The 17,886-nt window shown below is 46.3% G+C and overlaps 1 protein-coding gene across 1 annotated transcript in view; it reads left to right on the plus strand.

Moving 5' to 3' along the window:
- LOC146889409 (aldehyde oxidase 4) overlaps nucleotides 1-17,886 on the plus strand; it is a 57,462-nt gene that overhangs the window by 7,700 nt on the left and 31,876 nt on the right. Inside the window, exons 3-13 of the mRNA XM_087902481.1 lie at nucleotides 653-749; nucleotides 3,403-3,511; nucleotides 5,294-5,420; nucleotides 7,330-7,391; nucleotides 9,995-10,078; nucleotides 10,697-10,777; nucleotides 11,666-11,810; nucleotides 12,024-12,116; nucleotides 13,884-14,035; nucleotides 15,497-15,590; nucleotides 17,321-17,430. Of these exons, the coding sequence (XP_087758607.1) occupies nucleotides 653-749; nucleotides 3,403-3,511; nucleotides 5,294-5,420; nucleotides 7,330-7,391; nucleotides 9,995-10,078; nucleotides 10,697-10,777; nucleotides 11,666-11,810; nucleotides 12,024-12,116; nucleotides 13,884-14,035; nucleotides 15,497-15,590; nucleotides 17,321-17,430 (1,154 nt within the window). The remainder of the gene's footprint in view (nucleotides 1-652; nucleotides 750-3,402; nucleotides 3,512-5,293; nucleotides 5,421-7,329; nucleotides 7,392-9,994; nucleotides 10,079-10,696; nucleotides 10,778-11,665; nucleotides 11,811-12,023; nucleotides 12,117-13,883; nucleotides 14,036-15,496; nucleotides 15,591-17,320; nucleotides 17,431-17,886) is intronic.

A 17,886-nucleotide genomic window follows, 5' to 3' on the forward strand; every position in this document is an offset into this window, starting at 1 on the left:
GGCTCATGTTGTTTGTGTGTCTTACACAACCAGAATGCACACGTGGTTCACTGCAGACATATATGCGCACTGACCGCAAGGCACTGCCCTACACCCACTGGAAATGGCATAGCATCTCCTTTCTTGGTTTTGCTCCTAAGAAACAGAGTCTCTCTGTGTATTCCAGGCTACCCTAGATTTCCCTGTTACCCAAGCTGTCATCAAACTCGCAGCAATCCCCCTGCCTCAGCCCTCCCAAGCCCTAGTAATAGTAAGTATAAATTGCAATATCCAGCATCTGTTAGTTCTTTTTTTGTTGTTGTTTTGGGTGCTGAGGATAGAACCTAAAGCTTCAGGAGGCAAGCAGTCTACCAACGAGCTAGACTCCAGCTATTTACTTATCACCTTTCCAACTGAGTTGGGAATTCTTATATTCAGAAATGCCATGGGACCCAGTTTTCAAAAAGCTGGTCTGGCTCTTGGTTAGCCCCTCCTCAGCTTTCATCAGTGAGCTGGGAGGTAGGCAGCAACTTGAGCCAACGCTTTCAGTGAGAAGCCGCAACCAGCGCTGTACACGATTCCTGAACACGCCGCTTGTTATCGGCATCCAAGGGAGAGAAACAGAACAACCGAAGTTACTCAGGTCCCTTTTCCTTGACTCTCCTCCTTCCAGTCCGTCTCACAGGCACTAAATACGGCTGCGGGGGAGGAGGCTGTGGCGCCTGCACGGTGATGGTGTCACGGTATGATCCCAAGAGCAAGAAGATTCAGTATCCTTTTCTCTGGCCTGGCTACGCTCTGGGCACATCTGGGAGGGACAAGGAGACTTCCCGTGAAGACTTCACTTTTCCTGTAACTCTGCACCCCTCCCTCCTGTCTCCAAGTCTCACCCTGCCTCCATCTCTCTTCCACAAATGTTCTGCCCAGCAGGACTCACTTGTCCTGTGTTCTGAGCTCCCGGGGTTCTGTTCTCCGTTGCTGTAAAATAGTTCCTTTGCCCTTGAACAGGAGTTCCGAGAAGTGTCTGCAAGAACGGCTAGGGTGGAGTTAGTGGGAGTTAGTGAGATTTGGGCCCCAGCACACACTGACAAGAGTCATTTTCCCAAGAGGAGAGGGTGATTACTCAAACCAAGCTGCAGTATCTTGACCTGAAAATACAAATCTGCTCTCTGGTGGTGGAGGTGACGGAGGAGTTGCCTGTGTAACTGGCAAGATTTCGCCTTGGGTGACGGGTGGGCGGTGTCATTCATGAACCATAGAACTTGGAAGAGGAGAAGCTGAGGAGGCAGGAAGTGGCACATTAGTTGGGGACACATCTAGGGTCCTTATGAGCTGTCTCTAGGGTATTGACCAACAGGTGTTTATATGTAGAGCTTTACTGTTCAGAGAAGCTATAACTCCGGAGTTATAACTTATGGGGTGTACTAACGGTAATAGCAAGATGATGGTAAAATAATTGAGTGCCTACTGAATGTCATACACTGTTCAAAATGCTTACACATTAGCCGGGCAGTGGTGGTGCGTGCATTTAATCCCAGCACTTGGGAGACAGAGGCAGGCAGATTTCTGTGAGTCCGAGGCCAGCCTGGTCTTCAAGAGCTAGTTCCAGGACAGGCTCCAAAGCAACAGAGAAACCCTGTCTCGAAAAACAAAACAACAGCAACAAAAAAACTTTAAAAAAAATGCTTACATATTAACTATGTCATCAAATTTAGTTATTCAAACAATGTCAAGGGAGTGTGACTGTCACCCATGTTTAAAACTGAGAAAGAGCAGCAAAAAAATTAAGCTTTATGAATGTCTTTGTGGTAGATGCAGGTTCTCAGCCAGACCATCTGAAAGGTAACACGGACTTCAGGAGAGCAGAGAGGGGTGGGACACTGTCAGAAAACAGAAAGGGAGATGGGCAAAGAAAGATGTGTGCGCACATGTGCACACACACACACACACACACAAACATGCCCTCATACACACTCACACAGGTGCACACACACATCCACTCACTCACACACATACCTCTGCACACACAAACTAATATGTACACATGCACACACATACACACACTATGCTTTCTCACACATGCACACCCACACACACACTCACAAACATGCCCTCATACACACTTGCACACATGCACACACACATCCACTCACTCACACACATATCTCTGCACACACAAACAACACACATCCTGACATACATATACACGCATACTGACACGCACATATATGCTTTCTCACACACACACACACACACACATACATTCATACATACACACACACTAAAGAAAAGGAAGAAAAGAGAGAAGGAAGGAAGATAATTGTGCTGAAACACCAGCATCATGTAAAGGACCTAACAGTGGCTGGTTGATCTCAGCCCAGGAATTCTAACCTAGTTGGACCCCAATACAAGAATGTTCCTGTTCTTGGAAGCATTCCATGGTTGAGAACCATCTACTGAACCACTCAGTGGTCAAATCCATCTTACCCTGGCCTCTCGTAGTGGCTACTTTTCCTCACTGTGACCAAGATATGGATCAGAGCAACTTACAGCTAGAGACATTTGCTGAGACCCAGAATTCCAGGAGACTTCAGTCCCTGAGTGAGGGAGGTAGAGCCCAGCTCCTCCATCTGTGGCAGAGGCTGTGAGAGGCAAAGTTCACTTCATGGTGGATCCGGATGCAGAGGCCACACATGAAACTAGGTGCCAGACTGTCACCTTCAGATTAAAACATAATTAATAATTACATGATTACAGCATTTCCCCTTCCCTTTCCTCCCCTTGAACCCTCTTATATGCCCCTCTGTGCTTTCTTTCAAATTTATGACCTCTTTTCTCATTAATTGCTGTTATGTGCATGTATGTACACACACACACACACACACACACACTCACATGCTAAAACAAAAAGAAAGAGATGCAAGAAGGAATTATATACACATATGAATACCCAAATATAACCTTCTCAGCCCTCAGTGTTTCTTGCATACACACATTTTCACGGCTGACCATCTGGCGTCAGATAGCCAGAGGAGTGCTCTTCCCTGGGGAAGACTATTTCTCCCCCTGTCGGCATCCCTAATTACCTGGAGCTCATTGCATAGGGCTGAGACCTTCAGCGACATTTATGATCCAAAGAAGAAAGTTTCCTTACTTGCCTTAAAAGGAGAAAAAATAAAATAAAATAAGAAAAGGTGAAGGAAGGTCACCTAGGAGTCCAACATAAAAGCACCCTCTCTTTTACTTCCTCCACTTGGGATATGTAAGTTCTTTCTCAGGCATGGCCACAAGTCTATGGTTGTCTAGGGCATCTTCTCTACAGATGGGAAAATACAGCCTTGCCGTTCTCCTGGACTGAAATTACTGTATTGTCACCCATGTCCCACGATTTCAGTGTATGCTCTTTACATCAGCCCATCCCAGCCACTACCCAGCCACAGCATGCTTGGTGCCCATCTGTTCTCTCCATGGGGCAGCCATTACCACAGTGGAAGGTGTGGGAAGCATCAGAAAGAGGATTCACCCCGTGCAGGTAAGATCACAGTGTGATGGGGCCAGACGCTGGTACAAGTATGGCCCATAGTCTGATGTATTCTCCCGAGCTCTCCAAAATGGTACAGGCATGACCCATAGTCTGGTATGCTCTCCTGAGCTCTCCAAGATGGTACAGGCATGGCCCATAGTCTGGTGTGCTCTCCTGAGCTCCTCAAGCGCAAAACCCTTTATGTTTTTACTATCTAAGAGACCTTCTCAACTTTGTACTTAGCAGTAACTAAAAGACCAGGCCAGTCCTACTCAAGAAGAAAATGAGGCAGAAAACCAAAGTTTGTAGAAAACAGACTTCTTCATTCCTCGCTGTTCCAATGTGTGAGATGCTGATGAGAAGTCAGCTGTGTGTGAGATTTCTCCAGGAACATCACCCAAGTACCTGCTACAGTTAAAATCAGCAGGGTGGTTTCTCAAGTTGGGAAGGCTGTCCAAAGACGGGGCAACATTGTTTCCTTGTGACTGAGCAGGAACTCCTGCTGGCTGAGTTTTAAAGGCAGAATGTAGAAAGAGAAGGCTCCTTCTTTGAAAGGTTGTAGCAGGAACCGCCCGCCACCCTTGGCAGAGAGACCTGTCCCTTCCAGCCCTGAGCTCAAGCGGCTGGGTTCTGTAGATCTTACCCCGCAATCGCTTCTCCTCACTTTTCTTCTAAAAGTGCTTCCTTTGGTGTTTAGTCGATTTAACTCTCCCAGGTCTTGATGGGATACGAGTCACATCTGGTCAGTGGTGCCCCGGAGCAGGCTTGCCCTGGCTTGCAAAAGTCGATTGTTAAATTTGCAGGGTTTCCGCTGGCTGTCTTTAGATATATCCTCGAGTCGAATTAAACTAGACACCCTTGGTTTGTATAATTGTGCTTGCCGTGGGAGTGGAGGTATTTGTACATTAAAAATTTGGAAAGAAGAGGCACGTGAAGGGCTCTGTCTTGCTGGGAGAGCCACGTGTTAAACACACCAGCAGATTCTACAGCCTAGATTATCTATCACAGCAGACACAACTGCCGTGTAGCGACAAATCCAACACAGCCATGTTGTCCCCTCACACTAAAATAATGTCTGTCCTTTCCGTCAAGTCACAGACAGAATATCCACTTTCATTATAGGGGCCATGATGTTTGGAAGGCAGAATGTTCATTTGAGAGCACTCGAATCATACTCAAGTCTGCTACATGAGCGTCTAGCGACAGACAGGCTGAACTGAGTGACAGACCTGGCTCCACTGGCAGCTTCCTGGCTTAGGGAGTTTGCACAGAGCAAATACATTGGCTTTTTCCCCAGTGTTTTCTCTGCATGAAATTGAATGTGCATGATTTAAATGTGTGACTAGCCCAACAATATAAAGGAGATATCCATTTTTTTTAATGTATAGATTATAACATTTAGTACACCAAAAAGTCTCTAAATAAGAAAAAGCGTGAAGACGCCTGTCCAGACCCTGCTGAATGTTTCACACACAGTCGTTTGTTCTGTAAATTGCAGGGCCAATGGTAAAGATGAAGGAAAATTGAATAAATCACCCAAAGGATAGAGTAAGTGAGCTACTGGGGGAAAAAAGAAGGAAAGCACACATGAGAATCACTCTGTTAGTAGACTTTTCTTTTGACAAAATACATGTATCTGACTTCAAGAAATACATGTATCTGACTTTAAGAAATACATGTATCTGACTTCAAGAAATTGATCTTCTTCCTCCTGAAGTTTAGACTCTGTGCTGCTGGCTAGCATGCAAGGCCAAGGGTCTAATGCGCTAATGGCGTACCTCTGTCTCTCAGGAACGGCTTGCCAAGTGTCACGGCACGCAGTGTGGATTCTGCAGCCCTGGCATGGTGATGTCCATCTACACGCTGCTCAGGAACCACCCAGAGCCGACGCCTGATCAGATCACCGAGGCACTTGGAGGTGAGGATTTGTTTGGCAAGCAATCCTTAGGGAACTAAAGAGAGACAACCCAGCTCCTTGGAAAGACGCTGAGGCAGACGGACACCGTCTTGGTTCTGCAGCCCTGAGGCTGGTAGCCGGGGCAATACTGGCTTCATTATAAGACCTTTTCTTTTATTGATGATTTAATGGTATTTTTTCAAGGGGGAGGGGAGGTTCAAGGCAAGGTTTCTCTGTAGCTTTGGAGCCTGTCCTGGAACTAACACTTGTAGACCAGGCTGACCTCGAACTCACAGAGATCCTCCTGCCTCTGCCTCCCGAGTGCTGGGATTAAAGGCGTGCGCCACCACTACCCAGCTTTGTTGCTTGCATTTTAACTAGTCAAAATAACTTGCTAACATTACTTACTAAAATTAGTGCTACAAAGAAAAGAGGAAAGAGATTTTCAGGTACTGTACATCTTTATGCACTGGCTGGTTGGGAGGCAGCTCAGAAATAATGGATTTTCTTTCAAAAGCAAACAGTGAACAATTCAATTCCTAAACTATAGTGATAAATCTAAATATAAAAATTCTGACTTTGTATCTAAAAAGACACATTAACAAATGTAGTTCCTATAGCAAACCTTCCTAGTTTCGGGATATGAGATCTCAGGTATTATTAACAGTATTGGTGCAACTCATTGATCTGAAAGGCCGCTTCTTGTCCCCTTCCACAAATGACACCGGCAGAAACTCGATCATGAGGAGAAGATGTGGAAGAAAACTAGATCAAAGTTCAATTTCAATGTCTTTGGAATTGGCACACAGGTGTTCCTTAGTATTTTCTCTCAACAGCTTCTTCATTCAAAATTTTCAGTTTCTGGTTAACTGCTGTGGCCTATGGCTTTGGTGGTGATTTTAACCAAGCCAGAATGGAGTGAGCCATCCGTCATCTTTTCATTACTCAGCGAATCCCTGAGCACCCAGTGGGGCTACTAAGAGCTTTGAGGATCAAAGAAATTGTGAGAATTTCCCTGTGTTATTAAGACCTCTTCATAGTTACTGTTCAAACTGCTTGTAAAATTTGCACAATACATTTTCAAACTTTTGAGACAGGATCTCATTATGTAGTCCCTGGCTGTCCTGAAACTCACTCTGTAGACCAGGCTGGGCTCTGCCTTCTGAGCCCTGGGATCAAAGGCGTGGGACACCACACCTGGATTCAGACACTGTTTTAAGGGCGGCAGCTTTCCTCCTGCTGCTAACCGTGTTTTGGGAATGCTGACTGAAAATAGCTACGTATTGAATATGCACTGTGCTTTCGCGGTGGGTTCAAGAACCTCCAAGGCGGTCTTGCTTCTCCAACTTATGATTCAACAAGTAAACCAAGGTGAACTCACAAGTGACCCAACACGCCATTGTCAGATCCAGACAATCAGTGGAATAGTCTTCCCCCAAGAACGAGCCAGAGACCTCCAAAAACAATCCCTGTGTTAGGCAGCTTTTCGTGAGTTAATTAACTTATGAAGAGAACGGATTTGCCTTGACTCACAGTTCAGAGGCTCCAGGTCATGATCTCCTAACTCCATTGTAGCATCTGGAGTGAGGCTGGTCATCTGATGGAGCTGGCTGGCAGAGGAAACTGCTCCTCCCACAGCTGTGAGGAAGTCATGACAACAATGGGTCTTCTGTTTAGGGGTCAGGCATGAAATAAGGCAGGAAGAGTTGGTGAGAAAATGTGAAGGTTTCTCTAGTGTCTCCAAAGAAAAAACTGTAATCACATGACCTGTTGTTCATGAACATCTCCAAAAGAAGTGTTTTTTCGAAGAGTCTTGCTGGGTTTCAGAGCAAAGATAAATTTGCCCATTTTGCTGAAAACGCTAAACATAAATGTGCTTAGCCTATTTCTGTATGAGACCTTAAGACCTGACTCATTCCTTGCTTACCAGGCAATCTGTGCCGATGTACCGGATACCGACCAATTGTAGAAAGTGTGAAAACGTTCTCACCGGTAAGTTAAAATGTTAATATTATTAAATTAAAAAGTTAATGTTCTGTTGACTTAATGTGTGAATAGACTTTTCCATAAAACAGTCTATTGTATCCACTCTCTCCAGAAGAACGCCACACTGCCCATTCTAACCACTGGGGGTTCCTAGATGCCCACTGATTGTATTTTTTATTTGTATTTATTCATCCACAATTTTATACCTGTATGTAATGTACCTTGGTCGTGATCCCCTCTACCCTCACTTACCCAACCCCAGTCTTGCCAAACACCTTCATCTTCCCAACATGTCCCCCTTCATGTCTTTTTGCTAGGTCACCCACCCCAGATCCGCAATTTAACTAGGGTTGCTTGACCGCGGATGGAGGGGTCTTTTACTTGAGCAAGGGCGCCCTCTGGTGGCTGTGCTACTGAGGAGCCAGGCTCCCTTCTCCCAGCAGACATAAAAGCTTGCAATTCCTCAGGAAAGGATGATGTATCATGAGTCCCCACCTCATCCACAGTGCTGTGCTGGTGGACTCCATTTTGTGCAGGTACCCACACTGAGTTCATGAGTGTAACGCACTGTTATATTTTTTATGAGTAAGCTCTTAGCATCTATCTTGTTTGTTTACTTCATCAAATTTGACACTTCCCTGAGAACTATAAAATGTATTCTATCACTCTAATAAACGAATACTCTATTGAAGAAAAGGAAACAGAGAAACAATAAAAACAGCTCATTTTGTGGCACAGAACCGAGGCTGGAGATGGAGAATCTCAAGTGTGAGACACGCTGGAGCGCAGGGGGAGATCAAGAGCAGACTGGGCCACCTAATGAGGTCCTCTTTCAAGTCAAAAAGCAGCCTGGGGTGTAGCCCAGAGATAGGGCACTAAGTAGCATACATGAGACTTCAGACTCAATCACCAGAGCAAGAAAGACTGGGCCAAGGCGAGAAAAGACAGACAGGTATTTGTTAAGTGCTTATATATCCAGCAGGCATGCATACGGAAGGAACACAGGCTGAAGTGAGCTGGGGAGTAGGAAAAGGCAGAGAACTTATCGGAGAAAGGGAGCTCTGGACTAAACGAGTTGCTTCAAAAAGAGCAGTAGAAAAATTACAAGGAAGAGAATTACTTGAAACAGAAAAAGACGCCCAATGTCCAAGGCTCAGACTAAACATGGAAGGAAGGAAGTGGCTGGTATGACGGGGGTGCTAAAAACTAAAAGAAAGGATGTTATTTGGGGCCAAAGAGTTTAGACTTCGAGCTGCTAGCCAACACAGAGACATAGCTCCCGAGCCAGGAGTAATAAATACCGCGCGCACAGAACTTCACAGGAAGTGAGGTCCCTGCCTGTGGAAAGGACAAGCCTGGGAGGCACAGTGTGGGGATTGAGAGCTTGAGCTACCACAGTATCCTGCACAGGAGGGAATGTTGGCCGTAGTCAGCGGGACACCACGGGGGGGGGGGCAGAAAGACAGCTTTCAGGAAGGAACTTGCCAGTCATAACCAGATCAAACCACCAGGCACCAAAAAGCAGCAGTGAGCCAAAACCCCGAGTCACCGTGAAAGCTAAGAACAGAAGACAGAGAAATCTGGAAAATACGATTAGTGCATACAGGGGCAGACAGTCTTGAAATATATGGTTTTCGGGGTCCACTTTTGCCTCCCCAAGACTTAACTGCTGCTGTGAAGATAAAAGCCCTCTGCGTGGGCTGACCACCACTCTAGACCTAGCCTGCATGTTCTCATGTCCCATGGGAAGCCTCAGTGACCGATCCCATGGGCTCCAATCCCATGTGTCCCCGCCCCCAGCCCAGAGTGACAGTTTGCAGGCGCCCCGCTGCGAGCACAGTTGCATGCTCCCTTTATTTTTCTCTAATTGTTCAGACGCCGAATAGCCTGCTGCCAAACCTCCCAAACTCATGGGGAGGTTTGAGCACATTTGCTGTTGCTTGTGGTGTGGAGCATCTAACCAAGCTCCGACACATCAGCTTTCCCCACTGGGTTACATACATCCTGGCCCCTCTCTCTCTTTTTTCAAATATTTATTTATTTATTTGTTATGTATACAGCATTCCTTCCATGTATGCCTGCAGGCCAGAAGAGGGCACCAGACCTCATTACAGATGTTTGTGAGCCACCATGTGGCTGCTGGGAATTGAACTCAGGACCTTTGGAAGAGCAGGCAGTGCTCTTAACCGCTGAGCCATCTCTCCAGCCCTTTTTTGTTTGCTTGTTTTTGCTTGTTTATTTGGATTTGTTTGGATTTTTTTGTTCTTGAGACAAGGGTTCCTGTAGCCCAGGCTTGCCTCTAACTTTCTATGTATCTAAGGATGGCCTGGAACTCCCAGTTCTCCAGCCTCTACCTCCCAAGCATTGGAACTGCAGGCGTGTGCCTGCTATTTCCAGCCTTGCTACCTATGTTTCCCGGAAGCTGGAGAATCAGTAACTAGATGAGACAGCAAAAATGCTGCGGGGACCTCCTTCCACTTGGCCAAAAGCAGAAGTGAGGAATCCACAGACCAGTCAGTCAGTCAGGTGGGGTTACAGATATGGGGGCCTCAGGCATCAATCACCAAAGGACTGACCGCAAAGTTGCCTTAAATTGCAATACTCCCTAGGGATCGACTGTTTGCCAAATGAAAGGATCTGGAAAATGCTGCATGGATCCAGACGAGGGGTCTTTCGTGAGTAGAGAGGAAAAAGTAAGTGTCTGTTTTCCCTATACTTTTAGGGATTGACTCAGAAAATGTCCACAAAAATCCAAATGTATCTAGATACCTTTCTTTTCGGTCATTATCATCACAAGGCAGAGAGTGCAGGAGGGAAAAGCTTGGCGGCAGGAACACAGGACATCCGGTCACACGGCACCCCAAGAGAGAGGTGCATGCCATGCCGGTGTTCGACTCACTTCCTCCTTTTCATTCTGTCTGAGCCCATGGGATGGCATCACACACATGAGCCCCAGTCCAGATCCTCCCTCATAGACGTGGCTGGAGGTTTGTCCGCTGCAGGATTCTAGCGCCTGTTGAGTTGATAATCAAATATTAGCTAGGTCAGGCAGCTTTGTGCTCATAGAAATGCAGTAATACAGGAGGAAGTCCAATGCTCACCTTTGGACAGCTGAGAAATCCAGAGTCTCATCCACGGGCTTAGACACCGCCCCTCAGTCCTGGGAGCGGCAGGAGAATTCTATGTGAGGGAGCCCTGTGACTCCAGCATCCTGCTTCATATGCAGTTACCAGGGGGAGCGCCACGCTCGAATACTGCGTGTCTCTCAGTAGCTCTGACGTTCCCCTTGTGTTGTGTTCCGCGGTGTCCAGATGTGTACCAAACTGTACGACGAAGACGAGTTCCAGCCCTTGGACCCGTCGCAGGAACCGATATTTCCTCCTGAGCTGATCGTGAGTTGCTATGCTTTCCTCGTCTCACAATACGGCCAGCGTGGCACGGGCCTCTTTGTATCACACTATAGAGCCTCTCTAGTTATTAGGAGACGGGCGTGTGCCCACCACGATGGAGTCATTTTCAGGGACTCGTTTAAAATGATGCTTGGGACCGTACTGTTCTCTCAGTTAGCCACTGGTTCAATCTAGTGGTAGGTCTGGACTCCTGCTACTGCGTCCTGGAGAAAGCATGACACGGGAGAGAGACTTCCCATGGCCTCTCAGAACCCAGTGCCGTGTGCCCCTTGAAGCATGAGAACTTAGACACCTTGGCTATGAGTCAGGTTTTTAGTTTATTTTTTATGGCTCGTGGAACGGTTGGCTTTAATCGTCGGCTTGAAATGACCTAGCATCACTTGGGAAGAGGTTGTCTGCACGGAGTTGGCCTGTGGGCGTGTCCAAGGGTTGGCCTGTGGGCGTGTCCAAGGGCAGATTTGCTGAAGACCCAGGAGGCAAGGGCAAGGAAATGCATTTACCTACAGTTTCCCCCAGAACCAAGGAGGAAATATTCTCAGCTTCTCTCCACCTCACCTCACGTAGATTTAGCAGTGAGGCAAGTTAGCAGAGTCGTGCGTGAAGTCTCCTGAGAAGCCAGGTCTTCCTCAGGGGCTGTTTCCGGTGGAGATCCTAACTCCTCAATGGCAGGGCAGAACTGGAATGGACCAAGGCACTTGTGCTGTCTGATGTGCCCCTTCAGACAGTCACTTCACGAGTGTAAACCCTGCCCTTAGATACCTGGCGGGATATGGTAGCTTCAGCCCACCCTTCCCTAATCCCCAAGGAAGCTAGAGTGACCGGTGGGCCGTTTGGATCCCTGGAAAGCGCCGTGGCTTTGCTTCTCTGCAGAGAATGGCCGAAGACCCAGATAAGCGGAGGCTGACGTTCCGAGGGCCGAGGACCACCTGGTTCGTGCCTGTGACCTTGGAGGACCTTCTGGAACTCAAAGCCAGCTACCCGAAAGCCCCACTTGTCATGGGAAATACCTCAGTGGGTATGTGTTATTCCTATGTTTTAGTTCAGATCAGGTAACCGAAGCCCCTTCTCAGACTCTCCAATAAGCGTGGCTCATTTTGACTCATGGGACTCAGGGTCTTTTACGATTTTTTTTCTTTTGCAAATAAATTCTATACAAGTGTATTTTTTACTCTGCTGTACCGATAACCCATTGCTCGCTTTCTAATTGCTTCCTGTTTCTCTCCTTAAGGACCCAGTATTAAATTTAAAGGTGAATTTCATCCAGTTTTTATATCCCCTCTTCGGTTCCCAGAGCTGCACTTGGTGAAGAACACAGAAAATGGTAAGTGGTTTGGTTTTCAAATGAGGCATCAGCCTTGGCCCAGTGGGATGCCAGTGATAACAGCAACACCTCACAGAAGCCCTGGCTTTGCTTCTTCGTCCAGAGCAGCTGGGCGTGTGCTATGTGTTCACCATATGTGTCCTCAGGACATCTCAGTCACTGGGTCATTGAGCGTCATGTTGTCATCGAAGTTGTGACAACAAAAAAGTGCCAAAGAGTTTAGCCAAGTCCAGAAAGATCGGTCCAATAAACCCTTAAGACATTTTCTCTTTTGAGGCTCATCGCACACACATGCGTACCCATGCATGTGCACACACACACGAACACACACACACGCACAATCTTGACCATGAGATTTAAAATGCTCATTCTCTTCACATGTCACCAGGTACATTCACATGTCACCAGGTACATTCACATGACCTCTCTTTGTTCATTAGGACAGCCCTAGGAGACAGACCTATCCCATACCTTGGAGTCTCCAGTACCCTATGGAAGATTCAGAATCAAATAACCTAAATAATTTCCCCAGCCTCCCAAATCAGGTTCAGATCCCGTCTTCTTTTTTCTGAGAATGCCCAAACAAGGCTCCCTGGTACAGCAGAACACAAGCAATGCAATTGAATAGATCATAACAGATGATAAGAGCTAAAGATACTAAGCTGAAATAATTTAAAAAAAATAGGAGCGTGGTGAAGAAACCAACTGGGTAATTTCTTGCTGTCCCTCTGACGTGTCTGTCTTAAGTCAGGTGGCTCGTCACTGTTTTTCTTAACTATTAGAATATCTCTATCAACGGATCCGGAGAGAGGAAAAGATGGATTCAGGGAGACTATCCAGGCACGTGGGTGGGGGAAGGTCATTGGCGAGGGTGTAGAGACAGAGAACAGAGCTCACAGAGCTACATCTGTTGCTCCAACTTGTGTTCATTGCCGTCCCTCCTAGGAACAGGAAACACTGCTTCCCTCGTGGACTCTCCGTGAAACTTTAATGCCATAGATAAAAAGAATTGTTTGTTTGTTTGTTTGTTTGTTTTTTATGCGCAGTAGGTTAATTGGTGCCAGGCACACACTGAGAATTTTTTATTCCCTCTCTTGTGGACTGTATTAGACCTAGTAAGACCACACTACTGAAATCACGCCCTGTTTGCAAATCCTGTGATGAGTAACTCATGAGAACAAGCGCAGGTGAGGGGGGTAGGCAAGTGGTTACAATGTTTCCCTAGTGAGGAAGCAGAGAGTATCAAACTCATGAGAACAAGCGCTGGGAGAGCATCTGGTTACAATGTTTCCACAGTGAGGAAACAGGGTGTCAAACTCAAGAGAACAAGGGCTCTGGAGTGGCTAGTTACAATGTTTCCACAGTGAAGTAGCAGAAAGTATCAAACTCATGAGAACAAGGGCTGGGAGGGGGGGGCAGATGGTTACAATGTTTCCCCAGTGAGGAAGCAGAGAGTGTCAAACGCTCAGTTCTCTTTCTTTATGGTTTAGTGTTCTTTCTCCATCCTGGACTCCTTATTATAAGACAATGCTGCCCAGTCTGAGGGAAGTCTCCCGTTAGTTAATCTTCTCTCAAAATGCCCTCAGATACGCGTAGTGTGAGCTTTAGTAGACTTGAATGCTAATCATCACAATAAAGAAAATCACTAGAAGTATCCCTAATTATCATTGGTTGTTGTCACCCCAACTAGATGAACAAAGAGCAGATCTATTTAGAAGCAGGGATGCAGGCTCACTATAATCTGATGTTCTATTCTCTTGCTTTCAGGGGCAACAATAGGGGCTGGACAGAGCCTGGCACAGTTGAAAGATGCATTGGATTTCCTGGTTTCAGAGCAACCAAAGGAGAAGACCAAGACCTTCCATGCCCTCCTGAAGCATCTGAGGACGCTTGCAGGGCCCCAGATTAGGAATATGGCTGTATGCTATCTATTGGTCTATAAACTAAGCCACAGTGTGTGTGTGTGTGTGTGTGTTTGTGCATGCGTGTGTGTGTTTATGTGTGTTTATGCATGTGTGTGTGCATGTGTGTGTTTATGCGTGTGTGTGTGCATGTGTGTGTTTATGCGTGTGTGTGTACATGTGTGTGCATGTGTGTGTTTGTGTGTGTATCCCAAATGACAGATATTACAAGTGTGTATGTTGGGGGAAGTGTGTGTGTATGTGTGTCTAAAGTGATCACTAGTCATGATAAAGCCATCAGAAGAGGCACAGATTCTTGTTCCAGTTATCCTAGGGAAGCCACTTGAACTCCTTAAACTGAAGTCACTTGGGTTTGGAAACTAAAGCCAGGCGGTGGTGGCACACGACTTTAATTCCAGCACTCCAGAGGCAGAGGCAGGTGGATCTCTAAGTTTGAGGCCAGCCTGGTCTACAGAGTAATTTCCAGGACAGCCAAAGTGACACAGAGAAACCCTGTCTTGAAAAACAAAAGCAAAACAAACAAACAAACCAAAGACCAATCACATGAGACTGCATCCGGGGTTCCATCCAGCTCTGACCATCTATGAAGCATGTCTTTCTTACTTGGTTTTATGAATGAGGCTGTGTAACATAAAGATCTCTATAAGTTATAAAGCTGATTGGCCCATTAGGTCAGGCTACTTATTAGCTCTTATAACTTATGTTACCCCATTGTCCTTATCTATGTTAGCCACACGGCTCAGTACCTTTCTCAGCTGGGCAGGTTACATCCTGCCTCTTCCGTGGTCTGCGCAGGAGTGGCAGAGGGAGCTTCCTGCCTCCCAGAATACTCCCAGTCTCTTTGCTCCACCTCTACTTCCTGTCTGGCTTTCCCACCTATACTGCCTGCCTGGCCAATCAGCATTTTATTAAAATATGATTGACGGAATACAGACAATTCTCCCGCATCAAGGCTGACGTTACCCCCAGGTCTCCATTCATGCTCTAACTTGGTTTTATGAATGAGGCTGACATCACTCCCTAGGTCTCCATTCCTTTCTCTTGCTTGGTTTTATGAATGAGGCTGACATCACTCCCTAGGTCTCCATTCACCTCTCTTACTCAGTTTTATGAATGAAGCTGACATCACTCCCTAGGTCTCCATTCCTTTCTCTTACTTGGCTCATGAATGAGCGTGCATATCAAGGAAGGCTTCAGAACAAACACAAATGTGTGTTAGACCATTTCTCCAAGAAACTGTTTCTCCTCACCTGTGCAGGTGCTTTTGTGGCTGTGGCATTTAGGTCAGAAGTGAGAGATAAACATGGCATGGTGTCTGGATGATTTAGCTGCTTCCAAATACCCCCCAGATCTTTCTGCAAAGCAAAAGGGAAAATTTAAAACATATGCTCTGTGTACATGATTCTTTACTTGTCAGATAATGGAGTGAAGCTTTTTCTGATGTTCTCTTTTTATTAGTCTTTAGGAGGGCACGTGGTGAGTCGGCCTAATTTCTCTGACCTCAACCCCATTCTAGCAGCAGGAAATGCTACTATCAATGTGATGTCTAAAGGTAAGAGGCCAAGCTTTGGGTGTTTGATTTTATATTTACAAATATTGCATAGATCCTGTGGTATATTATGAAATAGGAACTCAAGTCTGGCGGTGGTGGCGCACACCTTTAATCCCAGCACTTGGGAGGCAGAGGCAGGTGGATCTCTGTGAGTTCGAGGCCAGCCTGGGCTACAAGAGCTAGTTCCAAGACAGGCTCCAAAGCTACAGAGAAACCAGGTCTCAAAATACTGGGAAAAAAAGGAAAGGAAAAGAAAGGAAAGAAAAGGGAAGGAAGGAAGGAAGGAAGGAAGGAAGGAAGGAAAGAAAGAAAGAAAGAAAGAAAGAAAGAAAGAAAGAAAAAGGAACTTGAAAACATCTTACTTGGACCCTGAGCCACAAACATCTCAAACCTGAGACAGAAGCGGTGGTTTCCTCACTGTCTTCCAATTGCTCTCTATACACTGTATTAATGTCTCTGATACTTTTCTTAAATATTTGACCCATTCATATACAGTCAAAATTATAGCATCAAAGGAAACCAAAAAAAGAATCAGGGCTGATGTCATAAAAAGCTCAGTGGATTAAGCACTTGCTGCCAAACCTGGCTACATGAGTTTGATCCCCGGGACCCACATGGTTGAAGGAGAGAACCAGAGTCCCGCAGGTTGTCCTCTGACCTTCAAACAATCACTGTTGCACCTGTACGTACAATTAATAAATCAACAAATGCAAAAGACAGAGAGAAGATTAAGAGGCTTCCCGGCAGCATTAAAGTTTACGACACATTTCTTTCCCTGGTTTTGAAAAGAAGGCAGTTTTTATATGCAACTCATTATTCCTTTTTATTCACATATAAGCTTTGGGGAAGAAAAATAATCTAAATTTAGGGGAATAAAAGCAAGTTGGTGCTATTCACAGTGCTACTAATGTAAAATCTCTACCCTTAAATTAAAACTGTGATTCAAATGATTGTCACTATCTAAGAAAAAGGGCACATGCTTATCATTTTAATCAAAGAAAAGGAGATGGGGCTGGAAAGGAAGCTTCATAGCAAAGTGCTTGCTGTATAAGCAACATGAGTGCAATTCCCAGAACCCACTGGGGTGGGGAGGCCAAGCGTGGTGGCTTTCTTATAATCCCAGAAGCTGGAGAGGGGCAGCAAGCAGATCCTTGGGCAGTCAGCCTCCCTAACTGTCACGTTCAAGGCCAAGTGGCAGACCCTAACTCAAAAGAAGCCAAGGTAGAGAGAGCCCGGGGGACAGCATCCAAGGTTGATGTAACAAGGCTGTTACACACATGTGCAAGCATATGCACACAGACATGTGTATCCACACCCACGTGCGCGCGCGGGTACACACACACACACACACACACACACACACTCCATTATGCTACCTTGAAAAAGTTGCTTAACTTCCCTGGATCTCCCCTTTCTCATTTGTGAAATGTTATACATTGTAGCAGGTTGTTGAGCAATAGTGTGAAAGATCTTTTTAAGCCCAGTGGCCTGCAATGGGCCATGAGACTTTCAGCTCACCTGGTTTAACTGTGTCATTCTGAAGCCTGGACCACCCCCCGCCCCAAGTTCACATGACTTGCCTCAGGCAGCCCAGACTCGGGGCTAGAACTCAGTCCCCCGGACTCCGGCTCCCAGCCCACACCAGTTCATCACACCACACATTCCAGATGCTCATGGTGTAGTCTCCTGTTTGTAAATGTGTCTTCATCCAGATCCTTTTTCTGTAACAGAAGGAGAACAGCAGATTCCTTTCGATGGCGCTTTCCTTGAGGGGTCCCCCGAGACCAACCTGAAGCCAGAATGGGTGGTGGTGTCTGTCTCCATCCCGTACACTACTCAGGTGAGCTTCCTATACACGTGTCCCCTTGCCCTGTGCTTCCAAACGGATGGGTCTCTCTATTGCAGATGACTGCTTCTGAGAGTCTGGGGCCGCCCACAGCGAGGGATCGAGTCCCAGGTGACCATTGCAGTTGTTTCCACGGAAGGGCCACCTGTGGCTTCTCAGGGGGTTCCTAAAGGGGCACTGTCCTTCCAAACACAGAACCTTTCGTGTGGGTAGAAACTGTGGTTATAGATGAAAATGTGTCTTAGCCGGGAGTCTGTAAAATTATAGCCCCTGTCAGCTATGGGAGTCTCTAATGAGCTGAAGCTTTATCATAGCTATTTGTCAATCACCTATAGTTATCAGCTAGGTAGTTTAAATGAAATCATTTATGTACTAAGTTCCTACTACTTCTACAGTACAGTGCTGAGCCCGGAAGACGGGAAAGACGGGACAAGAGTCTAAAAGGTCTAG

This window comes from Myodes glareolus, chromosome 27 (genome assembly GCF_982192425.1).
Source record: "Myodes glareolus chromosome 27, mMyoGla1.1, whole genome shotgun sequence".
NCBI classification, from domain to species: Eukaryota; Metazoa; Chordata; class Mammalia; order Rodentia; family Cricetidae; genus Myodes; species Myodes glareolus.